This window comes from Micromesistius poutassou, assembly GCF_964030765.1.
Source record: "Micromesistius poutassou genome assembly, chromosome: 20".
Lineage (NCBI taxonomy): Eukaryota > Metazoa > Chordata > Actinopteri > Gadiformes > Gadidae > Micromesistius > Micromesistius poutassou.
In genome coordinates, this window is record NC_140290.1 from 10,685,985 (window position 1) to 10,706,866 (window position 20,882).

Here is a 20,882-nt window from a genome sequence, read left to right on the forward strand (position 1 = left end):
TAAGCCTACGGCCTCAGTGCACCAAAAAGAGAGACATCGTTATGAGGCTAGCTGTATAAGGAACAGGCAATAAGGTTCTTTCTTTTACTGGTTTTATTTGTGTACTTAGGGATCACGTCCCAGGCCCATACCTTCACCCAAATTCAGGGAAATTAGTCCCTGAATTTCTCTTGTCCAATCTATTGTTGACACTGGCTGTATGCCCCTTTACTTGTTTTATTTTATTCAGTGTGAATCATGATTGACATGGGAATACATAGATTGCAGTGATTGTCCACAAACCATAATTTCTTATTTTGCAAAATTCTGTACAATCCCGCCCCAGAACTGCCCCTTTAAAACATCTTGATCCATCCCCTGACTTGAATGAGATGACCACGAAACGGTGAAGGTTGTATTAAAATATGTATTTTATTCACCAGTATCACATCATGGCTAGATATTAATGCTATACAGCACGTTCTTATTCGTGACCTGGTCTTCGTCTTTCCTGCAGCGGACGTAGATGAACCGGCCGAGGGCGTACAATGGGAGGAAGAGACTGGGGATCCCGGCCAGGACCACGATGGCGGCATTCACCCAGGAAGGGTATGCTATCGAGGCCAGCGTGGGGAAGTTCTCCTGCAGGGCCGGCAAAGTGTGGTATCAGAACAAACGTGCTACTCAGTTGTAGAAAAATGATCCTGAATTGATGAGTGGGGATAGATTGATAGGATAGATGAATGGATCGATATATACATTGATGGATTGATGGGTGAAAGGAGGGGGATTGATGAAAGAAATAGATTGGCGGAAAGATATATACATTTAGATTAATAAGTAGACCGAAATGACACATCAGTTGAAAGAGTAAAGAATACAGTTGAAGGAATGTAAAATGAGGACAGTAGAGGCCGCTCTGCGTGCTTACATATTCAGGGTCCCAGACCAAGTAGGTGAGCTCCTCTTGGATTTTGGTCACCAGGTAAAAGAGGAAGATGACAAAGACTATCAGGGGGCTGATGAACCTCCACGTGACCTGCCAGTAGATATTGGGCTTATGTCCAACCATGAACTCCAGGTCCTTGTTGAACCTGAAGCAGAGAGGTGTTAATCATTATATGTTAATCATTTGAAAGCCTAGCAGTTTCGATGGCCAAAAATGTGATAATGTGGGAAGAAGCTAAAGGCGCTGACCTGTCTATGCCGTAGATGTAGACCACGGCTATCATCTCAAAGAAGGCGATGGTGAGCAAGGGAAGAGAGCCGGCAAAGTTGTCAAAAAGAGCGAGCCAGTAATTCCCTGAGCCCTGTGCGAACAGGAGGGCAATGAGAAAGGCCACCATGCACAGGACACCTGAAAAACACACACACACACACACACACACACACACACACACACACACACACACACACACACACACACACACACACACACACACACACACACACACACACACACACACACACACACACACACACACACACTTTGGTTAGAATCAGACCTGCAAAGGCCATCAAGTGATGAAGCCAATGATCCATTACCGGTTGACAGTGCATGGGGCCATCTCTTAGGGAAGACCCCGAGGTCCTTCAAAGGCTGCACAACTCCTTCGATGTTTCCGAACATGGTGGACAGCCCCAGGCAGAGGAGCATGATGAAAAAGAGGACGGACCAGATGGGAGAGATGGGCATCTTGGTGATGGCCTCGGTGAACACGATGAAGGCCAGACCCGTCCCCTCCACACCCTGGGGAGAGAGATGCATCTCATGCGTGACTTAGAATGAGGCAAGCCAAACTTCAGCCAACTTCATCGTAATAGGGATTGAGACTTCAATGTGTGGTGTCAGTTTGCCATGGTAACCTCGCTGAGCAGTCTCTGCATGTCACAGGCGGTGAGGTTTAAACCCTGGATAGCGTGGGGTTGACTGGCGTTGAAATGATCAAAGGCTGAGTCATAGTTGTCCTCGGTCACACTGCCCTCTGGGAGCTCGAAAGCGTCCAACAGTGCCATGATGTTTCTAAGAAAGACATATTTTATAAATGTTCACTTTCATTACATTGCATTGCATTGCATTGCCCCCATTGAGGGCACATGTAATGTAAAAGGTTTTACATAACAGGTTAGAATGTAAAACAATGACGTGTGTATAACTTAAGCCGAAAGCAGACAACATGCCGATTTAGGTTAATAATTGCAGCATGACCCAAAAGTGAAACTGAATCAAATTGTTTTAACAGAGCAAAAATTTAACTTCATTCATTATACACCAGTTAGTTCCGACTAAGTAATTTGATTGGACAAGAGGCATTCCATGAGGGCTGATGTAGAGTATAACAGTATTGGGACTTTTAACTATACATGTATCACTCCGCTTTACGGGTGTTCTGATAACCGTTAATGTTATTAACGGCTTTTATGTAGCTTAGATTGCGACAAACTTTGCACCGATGTTGCAAGATGAACATGTTTCCAGACAACATTTGAGTTGAATTACGAATGGTCATAAGAAGAGGATGAATGTAACGTAACGTGTTAACCTATGCAAAGTAGCAGGCTAGTGTGTTTATGTGTTGTTTGGCAATAGTTCAGTCCCAGTCCAGTTGCGGATCTATTTGTGTTGGAGGAGCCAAATAAATCATTAAATAAATAAACAAACAAACAAATGATAATCTGTTGCTTATTACTGTTAACTAATAAATGGTGCTTGTCAAACTGTTGTATAAAAGCAATATCACACTCGGCTATCTTCGGCACTTGGCCTAAGGCCTTGTACCTAAGACCGAATCACAGCCGTGCTGATATTCTCCCTCTGGTGTAATATTGCTTAAATTGCTTTCAGACTGAAGTCTATTTGGATGTGAAAATTCTAAACGATGATGGACTTTTGTTTATTTATTATTTATTGTTGTGTTATAGTGTTTTGGGCTTTATCCACAGTAGCGTAGCTCAGTATTCAGCTCACCCACTGACACACTCGTCAAACTTTCTGGTTGCCCGGAAGCCGATGATTGAGTAGATGACCGTGGCGGCGTAGACAGATGTACAGCCGGTGACGATAGACAGAATCACAGCGTCTTGTTCGCAGTTGTTGCTAAAAGAAAAGGAAAGGAACAGCAAACTTGTTTATTGCAGCTGTCATTTGGAAGGGTTAGTTATCTAAAATAGCCATGGAGGTGGGACTCAAGATAAGATAAGATATTATGTAATATATCCATCCCCGAAGAAGTAAACGTCACAGAAGTACAGTAATATGAACACAAAATAGATACAAATGTAAAAACTGAATATCTACAAATCTGACAGAATAAATACACACCATGAGCAGCTGACATGTAACCAGACAGTTGAGCTCAGCATTACTACATTATTACAATGTATGAGAAAGAGCAAAGTTTTTTATGAAGTCCTCACATTGTGAAATCATTGTGAGGGAGATGTTCACTTCTTACTGAATAGGGTTGTAGCTGGAGAAGGAGATCAGACCCCCCCATGCCAGCCCGAAGGAGTAGAAGACCTGAGCCCCCGCGTCCATCCAGGTGGTGGGGTTCATCAGTTCGTTCACCTGCGAGTGGTCCCCCAAAGTGGTCACATGACTCGTATTGCAACCCTAATCCCCCAGTCACACACACCCATTGTTGCCAAATCCTTCCCTCCCTCCCTCCCTCCCTCGACTTTAACCACAGAAAATGAATACCTTGTTAAAACATCCTAAACATCATTCACTGCTTGTCCACATTTAAAGTGGTATCTCAAAGACTTTCATGAAAATAAATATATTTGTTCATATATTTGGGTCACTTTCTATCACCGAATGAGGTCACACAAGGGTGATGAGCCTATGGCCTACTGATGAAAGCCCTAGGTGTCGGTTGCAACACTGATGGGATCTATTGGAACAATTATTGCTCACGCCAAACGTGTCTCTAAAGAGAACGAAGCGGTAATCTTTGAGATTGCTACTTTAGCAATCACCCATTACACATCAATAAATTGGGAAACATTAAAGCATCAAAGAAGGATTCATTGAAATAGAAAATTATCCCAAAACACGGAAACAAAAGGTGTTCTTTGTCATTCGGTACTCACATCCGGTGTGAACAGGAACTTGATTCCACTGACGGCACCCTTCAGGGTCAGACCGCGGATGAGGAAGATGGTGAGGACCAAGTACGGCAGGGTGGATGTGATGTACACTGCCTGATGTGAGAATGGAAAATGACAATAAGACACTTTAGAACAGACAGGGAGGAGTAACAGTGCTCATATTAATGCTAACTAATGCTGACAAATAAAATCAACCAACTTGATTAAATTAATTGATTGAATTTATATAGCGCTTTTCTAGACACTCAAAGACGCTTTACAGTGAAGGGGGGACCTCACTAACCACCACCAATGTGTAGCACCCACTTGGGTGATGCACGGCAGCCAATCTGTGCCAGAACACTCACCACACACCAGCTTGAGGTGGAGAGTGAGGGAATTAATGAATGAGCCAATTATACAGGGGGATGATTAGGGGGCCAGATTGAATGAGCCTGGTAGGGCAGTTTTAGCCAGGACACCGGGGGATCCCCTACTCTTTGCGATAAGTGCCCTGGGATCTTTTATGACCTCAGTGAGTCAGGACCTCGGTTTTACGTCTCCTCAGAAGAACATACCACCAAGGTGACATACCACCAGGTGTGAGCATGATTAGCCATTACAAGCAGTAATGTTTGTTTGTAATTCTGTCTGGGAAACAAAAATGCCCGACCTTGCCGGTGGATTGGATGCCCTTGATGCAGCAGACACAGAGCACGGACCAGGCAGCCAACAGACACAGCACCATAGGCCAATGGATGCCGCCGGACTCCGATATGGTGGGAGTACTGTTCAGGGTGACGCGGTACCAGAAGTAGTCCACCGGGGAACTCCGCTCACACTCTGGGACCAGGCCTGCAGTCGGGTCAGGTTGGGGACATGGTCCTCAGCTGATTGTGCGTGTGTGTGCGTGTACATGCGTGAATATTCCTTGTTTGTGTGCATAGTGTGATTGTGTCAAAACTGGTTATGAATGTAGTGAATTTTGTTGAATGATGGTAGATCAATCAATTCAATGAAAATTGAGCATTTAAAAAGTTTTTCTGTGTTAAAATGTACATGTTTGTGTCCATATGCACGTGTGTTTGTGTATGTGTGTGCGTGTGCACGTTTGTAGTTTGCAGTAGGCCTACCTGTGCCGTTTTCATTCAGGGGGCAGTCATTCCACGGCAGGGGGTCCTGGAAAGAGTTGCAGAGGTACCAGATGATCCAGGCCATGATGGTGTTGTAGTACAGTCCGATCATGAAGGACACCAGCATCGACGCAATACCTGTACGGGGGGCGGGGGGGGGGGGAGAGGACCACAATAAAACGATTTATAGAGAAAGATTCCCTTTTCCCTGGATAGGTTGACTCATGGATCGGCACATTTTATTCCTGATAAACTTTCCAGTTCAGATGTGGTTGAATGAAGTAGAAAACGTAAATAATGGTAAGGTTTAAGGCATTGGGAGTTTTTCTTTGTTTACCCTGGAAGAGCGATTCTAAATACTTTTATGCATATCTTTTCGATCTTTATGGACCAGATAGTGAAGACAGGACAGGAAAGTGGGTTACTGGAAAGGCTTCCTTATGAAAATATGGGTACATTCTAGATGGCAGCGCTGGCTGATCACGTACCGATTCCAGTGAGGTAAGGGTTAATGGAGGTCCAGACGCCGATGGGGCCCTTCCTTAAGCGCTGGCCGATGGCAAACTCCAACAGCAGGAGTGGCGTGCCCTCCAGCACCAGGAGGAGGAGGAAGGGAATCATGAAGGCCCCTGAAACACCACAGGGTATGTGAGTGAATTATTATGCAGTAAGCCTACACTGTCCAACAAAATCACAAATTTGGAAAACCTAATTTATTGTGTGCATGTTAAAATGTAGCCCCCTGATAAATAATAAAATCTTACATCATATACACTTCATATTTCTGCTAGTGTATTACTTTTAATGAACTTTGGTGAAATAAGTTGTAATCATATATCAACAAATCTTCTCAACTGAATTGTTATGTAATACAATGTTTGGCCACAAGATAGCACACGTGTTCAGGCCATGGAATTTAAATATGATAGCAAGTTCGGCCAAAGGTTTAGGCATAGGTACAGATTATAGACTGTAATACATAAACTAACTCAATCGTCAAATGTAGGACATCGAACGACGTCCTTGGTTGTGGTTTGTGATTTATTCAAACATCTACAAAAAGGGATGCAATGCGTTATTCATTACCTGAAATCTCTTGAACAAAATAAATGATTACCCTAATTATAGGCTTTTCTCGCACCTCAGATCAATATAAGTAGTGGGCCAAATCACCCGAAGCCCACAGTTCAAGTAAATCGCCCCAAACATCACATAAAACCATCGGATACCTCACAGATAACAAAGTTAAGCACTTCAGTTTGGATCTCAGACCGTCATGTCCAAGCTTACCTCCTCCATGACTTTGACACAAGTACGGGAAGCGCCACACGTTACCGAGACCAATGCAGAATCCTACACAGGTGAGAATGTATTGCGCCTTGTTGTCCCATTTTGGTCTGTCCCCGACCTCCTTTTTCTCCAGCTCCTCCAGCTCCTCATATGAAGGAATCCGATCATCCAGGCCAGGATTTGGGAGTACCAGTTTCATGGCTACTGGTTCTGTCAAGAACTCACCCGTGTGAGTGTGTAGGCATAAATTATAGTAAGCCTAAATATGAAACCAGTTAAACCGGGTTGCACATTGGTCAGTAGCAATATTCCAGCCCCCTTAAATAGTAGCCTATAAGCAACCAGGCATATGGACCTAGGGGATAAACATGGATAAGCGGTTATCAGCCTCAAAAGAGCTTAATAATTTTCACGACAGAAGTGAGCTAACTCATTAATGAATAACTAGTATTTCATGATTGATGATGTTAAAATAACAATGGTTGCAAAGCAAATAAAAACACTATTGTTATCACCTGTCTTATTATTAATAGGCCTATTCCGCCTCATTTTCGGTAATTATCTCCTCCTACATTGTTGCAGGTATAAAAACCACGGCCTTTGAAAATAATAGCACAGATACCGCACACATACCGTGCGCTATTACTACTATTACTACTTTTTATAATTCATATTTATAGTATTATTGAACATGGAAAGTGAATGGGCAAAAACGTTAAAGTCAACCACTCCAAATCTGAACACCTGAGAGTTGTCAAATTAGATTAGCCTAGGGAGACCGGAAGTACGAGGTCTTCAAAAATTAGTTAAATTAAGTTATGTCCCGCTGTGACCACAGGGGCCGCTATAACACAGGGAGGGCTATAACTAACTAACCTTTAAGGCCCAATAACGTTACACCCCTTGGCCAAAACCCTTAACTCTACCCCTTAACCCATTGGTTCTCAAAGTGCGGCCCGCAGAAACATTCCTGGCTGCCCGCAATGACATGCAGATGTAAGTTAAAAAAATATATATATATATTTTTAATTATATATATATATATATATTTTTTTTTCTGTTCTAGAGAACCCCAGGGATTATGTGTTAGTTAAAATGTTTCTCAAGGTTTTCTAAAGTTGTGCCAGGTTTTGCCTAATTTGTTATTTAAAATGTGTTTATTATATATACTGGATGCAGACCAATACATGTAACTGTAGAGATGCAACCTGGTCATTAAAATTATTACAAATGGGATTTTTTTCTGTTTTATTTTATTTTTTTCATTTGGCGGCCCTCAGCCAAATTTTGGGTTCCTAAATTGGCCCTCAGCTGTCAAAACTTTGAGAACCCCTGCCTTAACCCTTCCCCTCAACCCTACCCCTACGAAATGGGACGACAACCCTTCAAGACCCAGTTACAGTACGTCATTAGTAGGCGTTGACAGGTTTACGTAAATAGACGCAAAGAGTTTGTGGAGTTGTTTTGAGTTTCACAATACCGGCTTCAGCTGTGGTGATTTCTCTTGTGTGGGTTGTAAACATATTATTGCTGTCTGAGAAATGTGGGAAAAAATAAAGACTTGTTCAATGCCGTATTCGACGCCTGGGAATGCTGGTTGATCCGTTTGAGGTATGTAGAATTAGAATATACTGCAAAAAGTTTTGTTGTAGTTAACCTAGCTACACAGCATGCTTGCATAACTAACCCCTTTGTGATACACGTTATGTCAAATAAACAGTTTACTTTGATTTGTGATTTGATCAGTGTTCAGGTCTGATAGGGTATAATACCGTACACGCATTGTATGTAACAAGTAGTTTCAAGTAGTAAAAGTCCTTCCAATTCAGACTAAATTATGTGATTTTATTTCCTTTTCCAGACCTGTCGTCCGTCGTACTGCAAGTTAAATGTAAAGGTGGCCATCCTGCGTTTGTGGTTCAACGTAGAGCTGGAGCTGGAACCAGAGCAGGAGCAGGACTTGCAGGACCATGCATGGTCTGCAGAGGCTGCTTATTGCTTGTCTCCGGGATGTGTAAAAGTTTTTTTTTCACTTACTTTAATTTCTGAATAAATCTTTTGATACAATATCTGTCTCTGGAATTGTACTGCTTAGTTTGAATGTCTTAGGAATTCAACTGTATCTACATGGAAAAACGTGGTATGATTAGAAAGGAATATTATTCATGCACAATCTGTTAGAAACTGCAATATTGCACTTTATTTTGCATTGAACATTGGACCAAAAGATAATACATAAACCATCAGTGGGTGGTTCATCTTTCTTTCTTCCTAGGGGTTGGGGGGCTTTGGGCTACCAATGTAGAAGAGGTGCCTGAGGTGGAGGGGATGGTGCCTGAGGTGGAGGGCTGGGCTCTGTGCTGGCAGTGGCCTCAATGATCTCCTGAAAGAAAACATAACAAATTAGAAGGAATTTTATGGCAGAACTGGGTGATATGGCCACATGTTATGTAAAATATATAATAAATAAATACATAGAAAGATATATATCTATCTCTACCAAAATAAATGAAATAAGACACTGGTTTGTAAAAAAAAAACAAAAAAAAAAACTACATCACATTGATCAAGCATTCTCAATGCTAATAAGCATTTTAAAAACGAACTATTGCATTACTTGGTAATTAAAGCTTATATTCAATATAGAGTCCCTAGAACATGGAACATATGGATATCATTGTTGTTGGGACATGGAGATATGTCCAGTACTGTCATGATGAACCATCATAAAGATCGCTAGCTAGCATGTTCGCTAACTAGCGATTAGCGACTATTAGCAATTTTGTGGTTGTGCTTGTTATCCATGTTATAACAAAAATGTCTACATTAAACAGAATAATGATAATGCCATCGGGGGGGGGGGGGGGGGGGGGGAATGGGACATGGAAATATGTCCAGTACTGTCATGAACTATCAATGTTGTCAAGATCGCTAGTTAGCATGTTCGCTAACTAGCGATTAACACATAGTAGCAATTTTGGTGGTTGTGCTTGTTATAATGAAACTTGAACTTAAGAAACTTGCTTTCTGGGCATTATTTGACATGCTCAGTCTTTTTGCCATATGGACCCATAAGATCCGTCGTGATGGATTTTGCTGTACCTTGCACGTTTTGGAAAACCTTGCAGAAACTGTAAAAACTGACCCACAATTTGGACCAAATATTCCTTAATACTGCCCGAACATAACTTTGTTTTTGATTATGACCAATTTCAAGGCCGCTGCGGCTCCACTCTAGAGGTCTACAATTTGGTGTTCCCATCAAGGACCTCTTAGGTAATATGTAACTTTTTTTTTTGATAGCTGTCAAAATTATTTTACTGGGTCAATTTTAAATAACCACTGTTGCAGGTGCTCAGCTAGCTATTTTTTATAATGGAAAAAAAAAGGATTTCTACCATTCCGAGGGGAACAACTTAGTGTTGTCAAAGTTGGTACACGTATAGAAACCGCGCGTAAGCAGGTCTCCAAAAAGTAAAGTAAGTAAGACAATCAGCCCCATTGTTCAATCAATTGCAAGTCGGCTCCAAAGCGGAAAAGAGAATTGAAACTTCTCGCTCATAATGTCTAGTTCATTATTCATCAGTCTTCATTATTTCCAAAGTTAAGTATCACATTGCATACAACAAAATAGACTAATTTCTTTATTTTGAAATAATGAAAAAAATTGAATTCAATAATTCAATAAAAAAATAAATTGAATAAATGTACATTTATTTGAGGATGTTCTGATAATAGATACAAAACAAATAGCAATGCTAATAATTTAAGTATATTGCATATAATAACTTCTTATAGCACATGTACTCACTCATTTCTCACTCATTTGTATTTTGCTCGAAATTGTTTGGACTTTGTCTGCGGCCTGATCCTTCCCCTTGCAGCACTTGTTCCTGATGAGTTTGCAGATGGCGTACACTGGGATAACTAAACAGGGTATTCCAGACAAGATGAAGATTATGGTATATATCCAGTCAGGAAACTGATGTGCAGCCAGTGTCGGGAAGTCCGGCTGTGGATTCAAATGAAAGTCAGGAAGTAGAAAAATAAATATGCCACAGGTGTCCCATGTTATATATCTCAATGTCCCATAAATAAACATAAACATTGTTTTTTTCCCCCAGGGATTGAGGGAATACTGACCGCATCTTCGTCCCACACCACGTAGGTGAGGTTTTTGGTCACTTGCGTCACAAAGTAAAAAACAAAGATGAAGGCAATGATCAGTGGGCTGACATAGCGCCACGTGATCTGCCAGAAGAGGTTGGGCTTGTGGCCGATCATAAACTCAATGTCTTCATTAAACCTAAGGGTAGATGGGAGGTGGAGGAGAGAGGAAGAGATAGGCTATCAGATCGATGTGGCACACCTTGCTTGTTGGAGACTTTATGGAGGCTGGAGGCTTTATGACATATGCAGCCTTTAGCTTGTAAAACACACAACAAAGATTGTTGCTGTATTTTAGAACACGGCTGGATATTTCAATAGCCAAATTCCTACCTGTCTATACCGTAGATGTACATGATGGAAAACATCTCGCAGAAGGCAATGATCAGGAGTGGGATGGATCCTGCAAAACTGTCGAAAAGAGCCAGCCAGTAGTTCCCAGAGCGCGTTGCAAATATGAGTCCAAGGCAAAGGGACACGAAACAATTTATACCTGAGAGAAAAAACAAACGGCAGCAACAACATAACATGATGAGAAGTCGCCGCATCTTAGAAAAGAAATTTCAAGAGTTAACGGTTAGCAAGAGGTAATTTCTGGCAACCCACAGCTAGTGTACTCCCGAGACATGATGAGTAACACCTGTTAAGATTTCTTTGGGCCATTTCTTGGGCAGGATGTTGAGGTCCTGCAGAGGCACCACAGTCCCTTCGATGTTTCCGAACATGGTGGAGAGCCCCAGGCAGAAGAGCATGACGAAGAAGAGCACTGCCCACAGGGGGGAAAAGGGCATCTTCATGATGGCCTCTGTGAACACGATGAAGGCCAACCCGGTTCCTTCGACCCCCTGGAGAGTGAACACCACACGACCCGCAAGTCATTTACCCTCAATTCTCCCTCAGTTCTGACTATTCTTAGCTTCTGTGTGGTGGATCATTGTTGCTATTTAGTGTGACCTAGATTGTTTATAAATTCTAGACTTAGATTCCAAGGTATAACTCATACCCAATATAACTGTTTGTCTTTGTTATGAAAGATATCAGAAATGCCAGTGAAATACTTTCCAAAAAATGTTGTGGTGAAAGCTTAACTTCATCGCTGAACATTTAAATTGTTGTCCTAAAGCTAAGGGTCAGAGCAGTGCTGTGGCTTTGAAGAAATTTAGAAATTATTATTCTTAGGACAGATTATGCCAACAGAGGCAACAAGGCGACACTGTGACTTATTTTAAAGCTAGATTAGGCAATTTATTTGAGAAGCATTTTTTGTCATATTTTTGGAGTTATTTTTATATCCTGACAGCAAATGCTGACACATGGCTAGCCAGACCTATTGCTTAAGCTAGCGAGCTAGTCAAGTGTTTTGGGGGCGTGACTTTGGAGGGATGCCTGAAGAGAGGAATGGGATTTTTTGGAGATTGATGCTTTTACTCTGGCATGTTTCCCCAAATGACCTACCTTAGCTATATAATAATGTTTTACTTTGCATAGAATAGAATAGAATCCTGACCTTCTCCTATTGACGTTGAATGTTTGTACTGTATTGTATTTGACTTACCTCGCTAAGTAATCTTTGCAAGTCACAGGTTTGAAGAGGCAGGCCTTGAATGACACTGGGACTGCTGCTGTTTAAGAAGTCCAGCACTTCTTTGTAGTTGGTGTCAGTGATAGAGTTCTCAGGGTAATTGAAGGCATTTGTCAGCTCCAAGATGTTGCTGAAATACAAAACAGGTCATGCCGGTCAGATTGCCAGTAGTAGTTTGCTTTTTGTTTACTTGTGAAATCCAGTGTCTGTACTGTTTGGGTTGGCTTTATGTTACCCCCTCTATCCCTTAGACTTGAGGGTCGTAACAGAAGCCACCTTCCAATAGCCTGCAAAATCACCCATTCTAAAATATGATTGTGAAATTGAATAACAAAACTAAATAAACATACTCACAATATATACAATTACTAAGGTGGTGGAAATATTTTTGCTCAATGTCTGAATGCAGTGATTCCTCAACTCACCGGTCCACACAGTCGTCAAACTTCTCTGTGGCTCTGAAGCCAATGATGGAGTAGATGACCGTTGCAGCGAACACGGAGGAGCAGCCGTTGAGAATGGAGATGATAACGGCATCCTGTTCACAATTGTTACTATCGGCAGAGATAAAAAGAAGAAACAAACCATGTTAGGGGGCCGGTGACCAGACAGGCATTCCTCTGTGTCTGTTTAAAGTGGTGATCAGCAGAATGGGAGCTGTAGTTTTATGTGGTAATTGACTGCATGTAATTTTGGAACTTAGTGAATTGTATTTGTAGTTTTGTGTAGTGGGAGTTGTATTCTGACGTACTTACTGCACAGAGTTGTAGCTTGAGAAGGAGATGAGGCTTCCAAAGGCCAGGGAGAAGGAGTAAAAGACCTGGGCACCTGCATCCAACCATGTAGTGGGGTTCATCAACTCGTTCACCTTATAGAGAGTAGTTATATAAAGGTTTGTAATATTCCTCTCTGAATGGGTCAGATAACAATCTCTATTTTTGTGTCACAGCAGGTATTGTGCTGAATTCAGAGTTTCAGATAGTTATACTCCTCATTTTTGTCTTGGGTATTCTCACAAATCAAACTTTAGATTTATTTTCTAAAGTCTGATAGCAGACAAGCTCAAATCTTATTGAACAGAGCGTTTCACTTTCTTTCGCTTTATATTTGTCATGACCAATCATGTTGCTGGAGCAGGGGATCTGTCTTCTAAAAGGCAGATCCCACACGTGGAAATAAGGTTCTCTTTGGTAGAATATCTCTAATAAAACAGGAAACAAGGTGTAATTCCGGCCCATGCTCTGTGCCATCTCACCCTAGTAGTTCTGCTAAAGCATAGTATAACTATTGGATCCGAGACCTGATCTCACAAACCCTTGTGATTTGAGGTTAGAAAGCGGTACTCACATCAGGGGTGAAGAGGAATATGATCCCATCCACCGAGCCTTTGAGAGTCAGTCCTCTAATGAGGAAGATGGTCAGCACCACGTACGGCAGAGTGGAGGTGATATAGACGGCCTGCGAATAAGCAACAGAAAAACATGTGATACAGTAGTGCTTGTGAATTCTTCTTTCCCACACAGTATCTGGTACAGTACTAGGATAACCTTTTCAGGCACTTTTTTTCCCAGACACAGAGATTTTCACGTGCCATACACACAGCTCCACTCTGGAACATTTCCGCTTTGAGCCCTTTCACACATGGCATAGCAATGCTGGAATAGATGGGCCAAGAGACAGTCCATCAGAGGGCGGCAATGCAACACTTATGAATGCCAACCCTACAACTTAAGGACTGAGGGGAGCTCTCTTATTTCGGAATCGGTCAAGTTTCTAGCCATCATTGAATAAAGGAGCTTGTTTGCATACAAAATAAGCTGTATTTATATTCTTATTGAATCACCCGAAAAGCATTGCCGTGTTAAGATGAGTTGGTATTGATTTGTTCGCTGCACGTGAAAGCGTCCGATCAGACGGACATAATCCTTAATGTTTCTCTCTTGACAATATTACTGCTTTCATTCACAACACAGCCCAAGGGCATTGATCTTGAAATGTTACTAACCTACTTCTTCAGGATGCAAATTGCTGGGCACATTTCCCAGAATATCTATTCATGAGAGGGGCTCTAGTAGGTACACACCGACCCAAATCCTAAAGTAAATCCTCACTGCTGAATCTCACACAGATAAAAAAGAGACAGAGAAGGAGATTGAGATACTCTCACTCACTCACTTACTCAGTCCCATACACACACACACACACACACACACACACACACACACACACAGATAAATTGAGATTAGATCAACTTAATTCATCCCAAACAGAACGTTTGAATGTCACAGCAGCAGAATAACTGGACCATAAAATAATTAAACAAGATCAAAGATTTTTTTATTTTAATATTCCTATCAGCACCCAAGTTGAATAAACAACAATCTTTTATTGTCTTACCTTGCAATACTGTGTACTCATACATCATACATCGAGCATTCTGGGATTGTTTACCTTATCTCAGCCATAGAGCAAGTGAGGATAGCATTGTTTTAATGTACACTGTGCTATTTAAACGCTCACCTTGCCAGTGGTCTCAATGCCCCGGATGCAGCAGACATAGAGTAGGGTCCAGGCGGCCACCAGTAACAGAACGATCCTCCACTGCAGACCCCCATACTCATCGATGGCCGTGGAGGTGTTCAGAGTCTCCCGGTACCAGAAGTAGTCCACAGTGCTGCTGCGGGCGCACTCTGACACCACGCCTGCATCAGGTATGGAGTGAGCGAGAGGGTTAAGAGCTTGATCTAGAAGGTTCAAGTTTGATCATATAAAAAATGATACCACCATGTTACTTTTTATCTATTTATCTATATTGCAATGTGGGACATGGGGTAGGAATGAATGTGGCAGTGAGCGATGATCAGGCTGCTGTCCTGATCAGACTTCTTGCTGAGCGTCGTCATAGAAGAGCACCTACTTGTTCCGTTGGCGGTGAGGGGGCACTGACTCCACGGCAGGGGGTCCTGGAAGGAGTTGAAGAGGTACCACATGATCCAGGCCATGATGGTGTTGTAGTACATGCCCACAAAGAACGACGTCATCCCTGACGCGATACCTGATACGCCACGGACACAAAAGCAAAAGGGCCGGTTATATTCCAACCAATGTCCTCGGGTGTTTTTCAACCTCTGTTGTGTTGTTCCACCCACCGATGCCGGTGAGGTAAGGGTTGATGGACCTCCAGCACCCGACACTGCCCATCCGCAGGCGCTGGCCGATGGCAAGCTCCAGGTGTAGCAGTGGGATCCCCTCCAGAACCAAGAGGATGAGGAAGGGGATAATAAAGGCTCCTGTAAGCACCACGTAGAGTCAAGGTCATGTAGACTTCATTTTATTTTTTTATTTCACTTTTAACTGGGGTTGTACTACAGCTATATATTTTTGTTAGTGCAGTCAAAATTATGAAGAACGCAATTAACGCAGCTTTGTTTACTTCCTGTGACAACATGTGCCGCCAAACCCGGTGGCCATTAGCCATCCTGGCTAAAGATGGAAAGGACAAGAATGAGTTTTAGGCGGGAAATATACATTTAAAAAGTTGCCCGACGGATCTTTGGAGAATACCAAAGTAATCTGCATAGTTTGCAATTCCCAATTGAATTACCACATAACTCATTTGTCTTAAACCGAAACTACAGGGCTTCACAAATCTGAATTACAAGAGTATGATGCTCGGCGAATAACGAAACCGTTAAGTAAGAAGTTAACTTATGCTTTGGCTAACTGGATAGCTTGAAACTGCCACCCAAACACCATTGTAGAAGACAATGGACTGAGAGAAATCATTCCAATTGCATCAGGAGATACCTTTTATGATCTACCCTGATGAGGAACCATCGTGTCAAGAATACACATTTTGTATGAAGGTGAGAGGGTAGGAGGATGAACATCCGCAGGATGAAACGACAGTATTTGAATTTAAAAGAGGAAAAAAAGCGATTCATCAAGATTAATCACAGCAAATTGTGCGATTAATTAGTTGTATTTTCAATCGATTGATAGCACTAGTGTTTGTAAATACTTTTTATTAGGGCTATTCAGACCACGTTGCACATTTAAGAAAACAATCAAAAGGGGGACAAGACGATGAAAAATGTGACATTCATATCCACCCGTGTCTAGGAATTCTATAAAATTATTTGGGGTATATTTCATGTAGGCCTCTGGGCATGGAGGTTGATATGAATAGTAATTTATACTTCATAATAAATATTTTTATCATGATAAAATTAATCCTCAAGTGTCCACACATTTCTACATGTATTCTTTATATAACTGTGGCAACTGTAGTCTGATTGTTGCTTTGGTTTGTATAGTTTTTATCCTCAGGAAAGACATGAATATGATGACAAGGTCCAGCTATACCAACGCTTTTTTAACTACACGTTGCAAATGATTACCAAGTAACTTCCCAGCTCTGTTGTGTATTATTTTTTCATTGATACAAACTATTGATAGTTAATCATCATAACATCCTAGAATGTCAGATCAAGTAAGGCCAAATTAGACAAGAGTTCCGAGTTAAGTACAACTCAGTGAAATCGGATACAATGAGTAGTTAGCTATTTGTGAATGCAGGAGTTAATGACTCAAAGAATGTAATTATAATGCTGCTGTCAAACCCAAGTTATATTGCAGTACGCTACCAGTCATACCTTTGGAGACATTGGTATAAGTGCCTTTTATAAGAGGCGGGAATGTTTTCATTGTGTGTTGTGTGTTTATGTGTGTTGACTATTTTTTTGTATTATATGTCTTTTAAAATGGACCTTGAGTCTAATAATAAAAATTGATGATGATGATGATGATGATGATGAATGACTAAAAAACGATGTCTCGATATCTCCTGACATTCTAGGATGTTTTTTTTTTTTTGTTTGTTGTTGTTGTTGTTGTTGTTGTTGTTGTTGTTTTTAAGTGTTCTGAGACCATTTCGATGGTGAGACTGCACTTTAAATAATAAATTGATTGATTGATTAATATATATTGTGGCGACCACTGCCGTGGACGCCTGTTCGGGTTCCGTGCAGGGGATCATGGGAATTCGCTATTGCAGTTGAATAGACGTTCCCATCGTATTTGTTGGAGTGGTTTAAGAGTGTTAAGTTAAGTGGGATTAATGGGTTAGGGTTGTTGGAGTGTAGTGCTGCTGAGGGGTGTTCCACAAAGCCGGTTTTATCACTTACCCAGCTAAGTTAACCCAGGGTTAGCGGCAACCCTAGGTTTTCCGTTCCAAAATGATAACGGCATGTAAGTTGCTATGGAAACATATGCTCTCAATCAAACCTGGTCGGAGCAGGTTTTGCGCAGGTTAAGTTTGGAAGATAACCCGGTTTTGCTCAGAGTAGGCTATTTAAACCGGCGCAAATAATTTGTGCAATTCACAGAGAGATTAATTAGACCACGGCTCGACATATTGTCCTTTCCGGATGACTTTTTGCTGGAGAGATATAGTTTTTCACGTGATTCTTTGATATATTTAAATAGCCTTCTCCAACCCTACATTGCAAATGTTACCAATCGTGGATCTGCCCTCAGTTCACTACAAACAATTTGCATAGCTTTCCGTTTTTTTGCGACGGGTAGCTTTTTGTACAGTGTAGGAGATGCTGAGCACATAGGCAAAGCTACCGTCTGCCGCTCCGTGCGTCTGTCTTGCGCTGAAGCGGTTGTTGCGTAACTTCATGGAGTTTCACCAACTTGCAGGTCAGCATTATCTACTTTAAGTGTTCCCAAATGGCTCCGAAATTATCCTTGTTGACTTTTCATCTGGGTGTTATATTTCAGGATTTCCTAATGTAATTGGGTGCATTGATGGCACACATCCAATGTGAGCAATACATTTCAACAGGGTGCGTTGCATTATGAACATATCATAGACCTCATATAATTGTTGTGCTTGTGCAAGATAGCTCAAAGTTTGTATTTGATCGCAGGGCAATTCGATGGGGATCTCCTAGGAGATCGAGGGTAGGGTATCAATGCCTCCCGACGCTCATCACCCCGTACCCTAATCCCGCTCCTGGACCACAGACAACATTTAACCTGGCACACAGCAGAACCCGCGTTAAGATTGAAAATACATTCTGGATATTGAAGTCCAGATTCCAATGCCTACGTGGACTAAGAGTTTGTCCGGAACGGGCATGTGATGTAATTGTTGCATGCGCCGTCCTCCACAATATAGCCACTCTGCGCAAAGAGATGCCTCCCCACTTTACCCGTTCCTCGAGGAGGAACACATTCGCAAATGTTTGTAAGGGCTGACAAAGGATGCGAGACCACATTTGCAGAAATCATTTAAATAAATAAAAAATAAAAAAAACACTTTTCTTCCATCATTTTTATTCTTTAGTTGCTGAGGGAGGAAAAAGAATAATTAGTAGGCTACCTTGATCGGTAAAATATGCGGCCCGTTTCGCCATTTTGATCAGGATTTCCATGATCCATACATCACGTCTTTATAGGTTTGCCGTGAACGCGCACAACCCTGTGTTAACCAACCCCGTGTTGATTGAACTAATTCATAACCGGTGCTGTGGAACCGACAGCTCTGGGTTAGTCGGCACAGGATCGGACAACCTAGAGTTCAGCGTTAACTCTGTGTTTGTTAAACCTCCGTTCTTGGAACACCCCCCTGGGCTCCTGTCTCAATCTTTCTGTGCGTCGCCACAATATTGTGTGTGTGACGGTGTCGGCACGCTCTCTGAGCGGGGCTGCCGAGCCGGTATCTTCGTACAATTAAGGATAGGGCTCCAGAGAGTCATTACCACTGCCCAAAAAATATGCAGATGTCCTCTCCCATCCCTGGAAGATATTTACAACAGCCGCTGCCTTAAGAGGGCCCACAGCATCCTCAAAGACTCATCCCACCCTGGCCATCACGTCTTTGAATTGCTACCATCAGGGAGGCGGTTCAGGACCATATACGGCAGAACAGACTAAAGAACAGTTTTTATCCCAGGGCCATCTGTGCAATAAATAAACGCCAAAACTAGATTTCAACATGTAATGTGCAATAATAATCTTTTAAACTGTTTTAACTTTTTTTTGTTTTTACAGTTTAACATTTTTAGTTTTTATAGTTTTATCTTATTGAATTTTATACTGTGCCTATTGCCTGTTTGTCTTCTTATGTCTTTTTGTAGTTTAAAAGCACTGATGTGAGAGTTCTACCTCAATTTCGTTGTACCTGTGCAATGACAATTAAAGATGTATTCTATATTCTATTCTATATTCTTCTATATCAATGAAGACATCAGGATATACAAATCAACATTTATTCTAAGACTGCATAAAAGGCTTAGAGTGAATGTGGGGATTGGGAAGCAGAAAGCAGTCATCCATTCGGTCCGGCCCAGCCTACCTCCACCGTGGCTCTGACAGAGATAAGGGAACCTCCAGACATTGCCGAGCCCCACGCAGAAGCCCAGGCAGGTGAGCAAATACTGGGCTTTGTTGTCCCATTTGGGCCTGTCTGCAACCTTCTCCATCTGCTCCAGCTCCTGATAGGAGGGGATCCGGTCGTCCAGACCAGGGTTTGGTAGCTTAATCTTGGGCCACTTGAATCCCATTGCGGCAATTCAATCTACGATTAAAAATGTATCTTTTGTAGGTCCTACACTCTCGTTATCCTTTTTGCGTCTGTTTGGTCCTCGGGTCGTTTTTCTTTTGGGATACACTGGTCCGTGTGATCAGTGTTACTGATAAATAACTGCATAATTAACCCTGGAGGGTGTTCTCTCCATATGCAATCATTTTAACCTCTGGCATTCTGTGGCTGTTATCTGTTTCCACAACCAAAGGGGGGGACAACGGTTATTATAATGGCTATGGTTATGTGACAGAACCTAAGGTATGTAACACTGAGAGTGAACATACAGCTAGATAGGGGCCATGACTGAGGGGCTCTTTATGAGACTACTTGAGGCACACACGTAAATGTAGGTTAATAATTGCAGAGCGACCCTGAAACTGAAACAGTATCATATTTCTTTAACAGAGCACAAATGTAAGCAGACTGCATTCATCAATTGCTTCATATCAGATTTTCATTTGAATTTGAAAATTCAAAAACATGATTTCTTTGCGTTATAGTGTATGTTCGTTTAGTTAGTACTAGTGTTTATTGTGTTTTGGGCTTTATACAACCGTGGCAGCTTAGACAGATGTACAGCCGGTGACAATAGACAGAATTACAGTGTCTTGTTCACAGTTGTAGAAAAGGAAAGGAACAGCAAACTTGTTATTGCAGCTTTCATCTGGAAACTGAATCTAAAATGGAGGTTGTATCAAGATAAGATATTATGTACTTTATCAATCCCAGAAGAAATTAACCCGAAGTATAGTGTAGTAATATGAATAAAAATGTATACAAATGTAGAAACAGAACGTGTCCAAATCTGACAAAATATATACACAACACAAGCAGATGAAATGTAGACAGTTGAGCTCAGCATTACTACCTTATTACAATGACAAGAGCAAACGTTAGTCATAACGTGCTCGCATAGTGAAGAGATGTTTACTTCTTACTGAACAGGGTTGTAGCTGGAGAAGGAGATCAGCAAGAATCATGAAGGCCCCTGAAACACCACAGGGTATGTGAGTGAATTATTATGCAGTAATTACACCGCCCAACA

General features: G+C 41.7%; 2 protein-coding genes across 2 annotated transcripts; both read right to left on the reverse strand.

The window, feature by feature from the left end:
- Positions 1-435: 435 nt before the first annotated feature.
- LOC311365197 (sodium-dependent neutral amino acid transporter B(0)AT1-like) lies at positions 436-6,690 on the reverse strand (the record flags this gene model as incomplete). Its single annotated transcript, XM_084484716.1, has 12 exons — positions 436-621; positions 911-1,073; positions 1,177-1,336; positions 1,525-1,729; positions 1,846-2,002; positions 2,948-3,076; positions 3,435-3,547; positions 4,072-4,182; positions 4,742-4,923; positions 5,202-5,339; positions 5,690-5,830; positions 6,492-6,690. 12 exons carry the CDS (start codon positions 6,688-6,690, stop codon positions 436-438), a joined length of 1,884 nt encoding a protein of 627 aa, XP_084340842.1.
- Positions 6,691-10,302: 3,612 nt separating this feature from the next.
- Positions 10,303-19,814, reverse strand: LOC311365353 (sodium-dependent neutral amino acid transporter B(0)AT1-like; the record flags this gene model as incomplete). Its single annotated transcript, XM_084484862.1, has 12 exons — positions 10,303-10,503; positions 10,635-10,797; positions 10,992-11,151; positions 11,299-11,503; positions 12,214-12,370; positions 12,666-12,794; positions 12,996-13,108; positions 13,588-13,698; positions 14,761-14,942; positions 15,158-15,295; positions 15,390-15,530; positions 19,607-19,814. The coding sequence occupies 12 exons, from the start codon at positions 19,812-19,814 to the stop codon at positions 10,303-10,305; spliced, it is 1,908 nt and encodes a 635-aa protein (XP_084340988.1).
- Between the last annotated feature and the right edge of the window lie 1,068 nt (positions 19,815-20,882).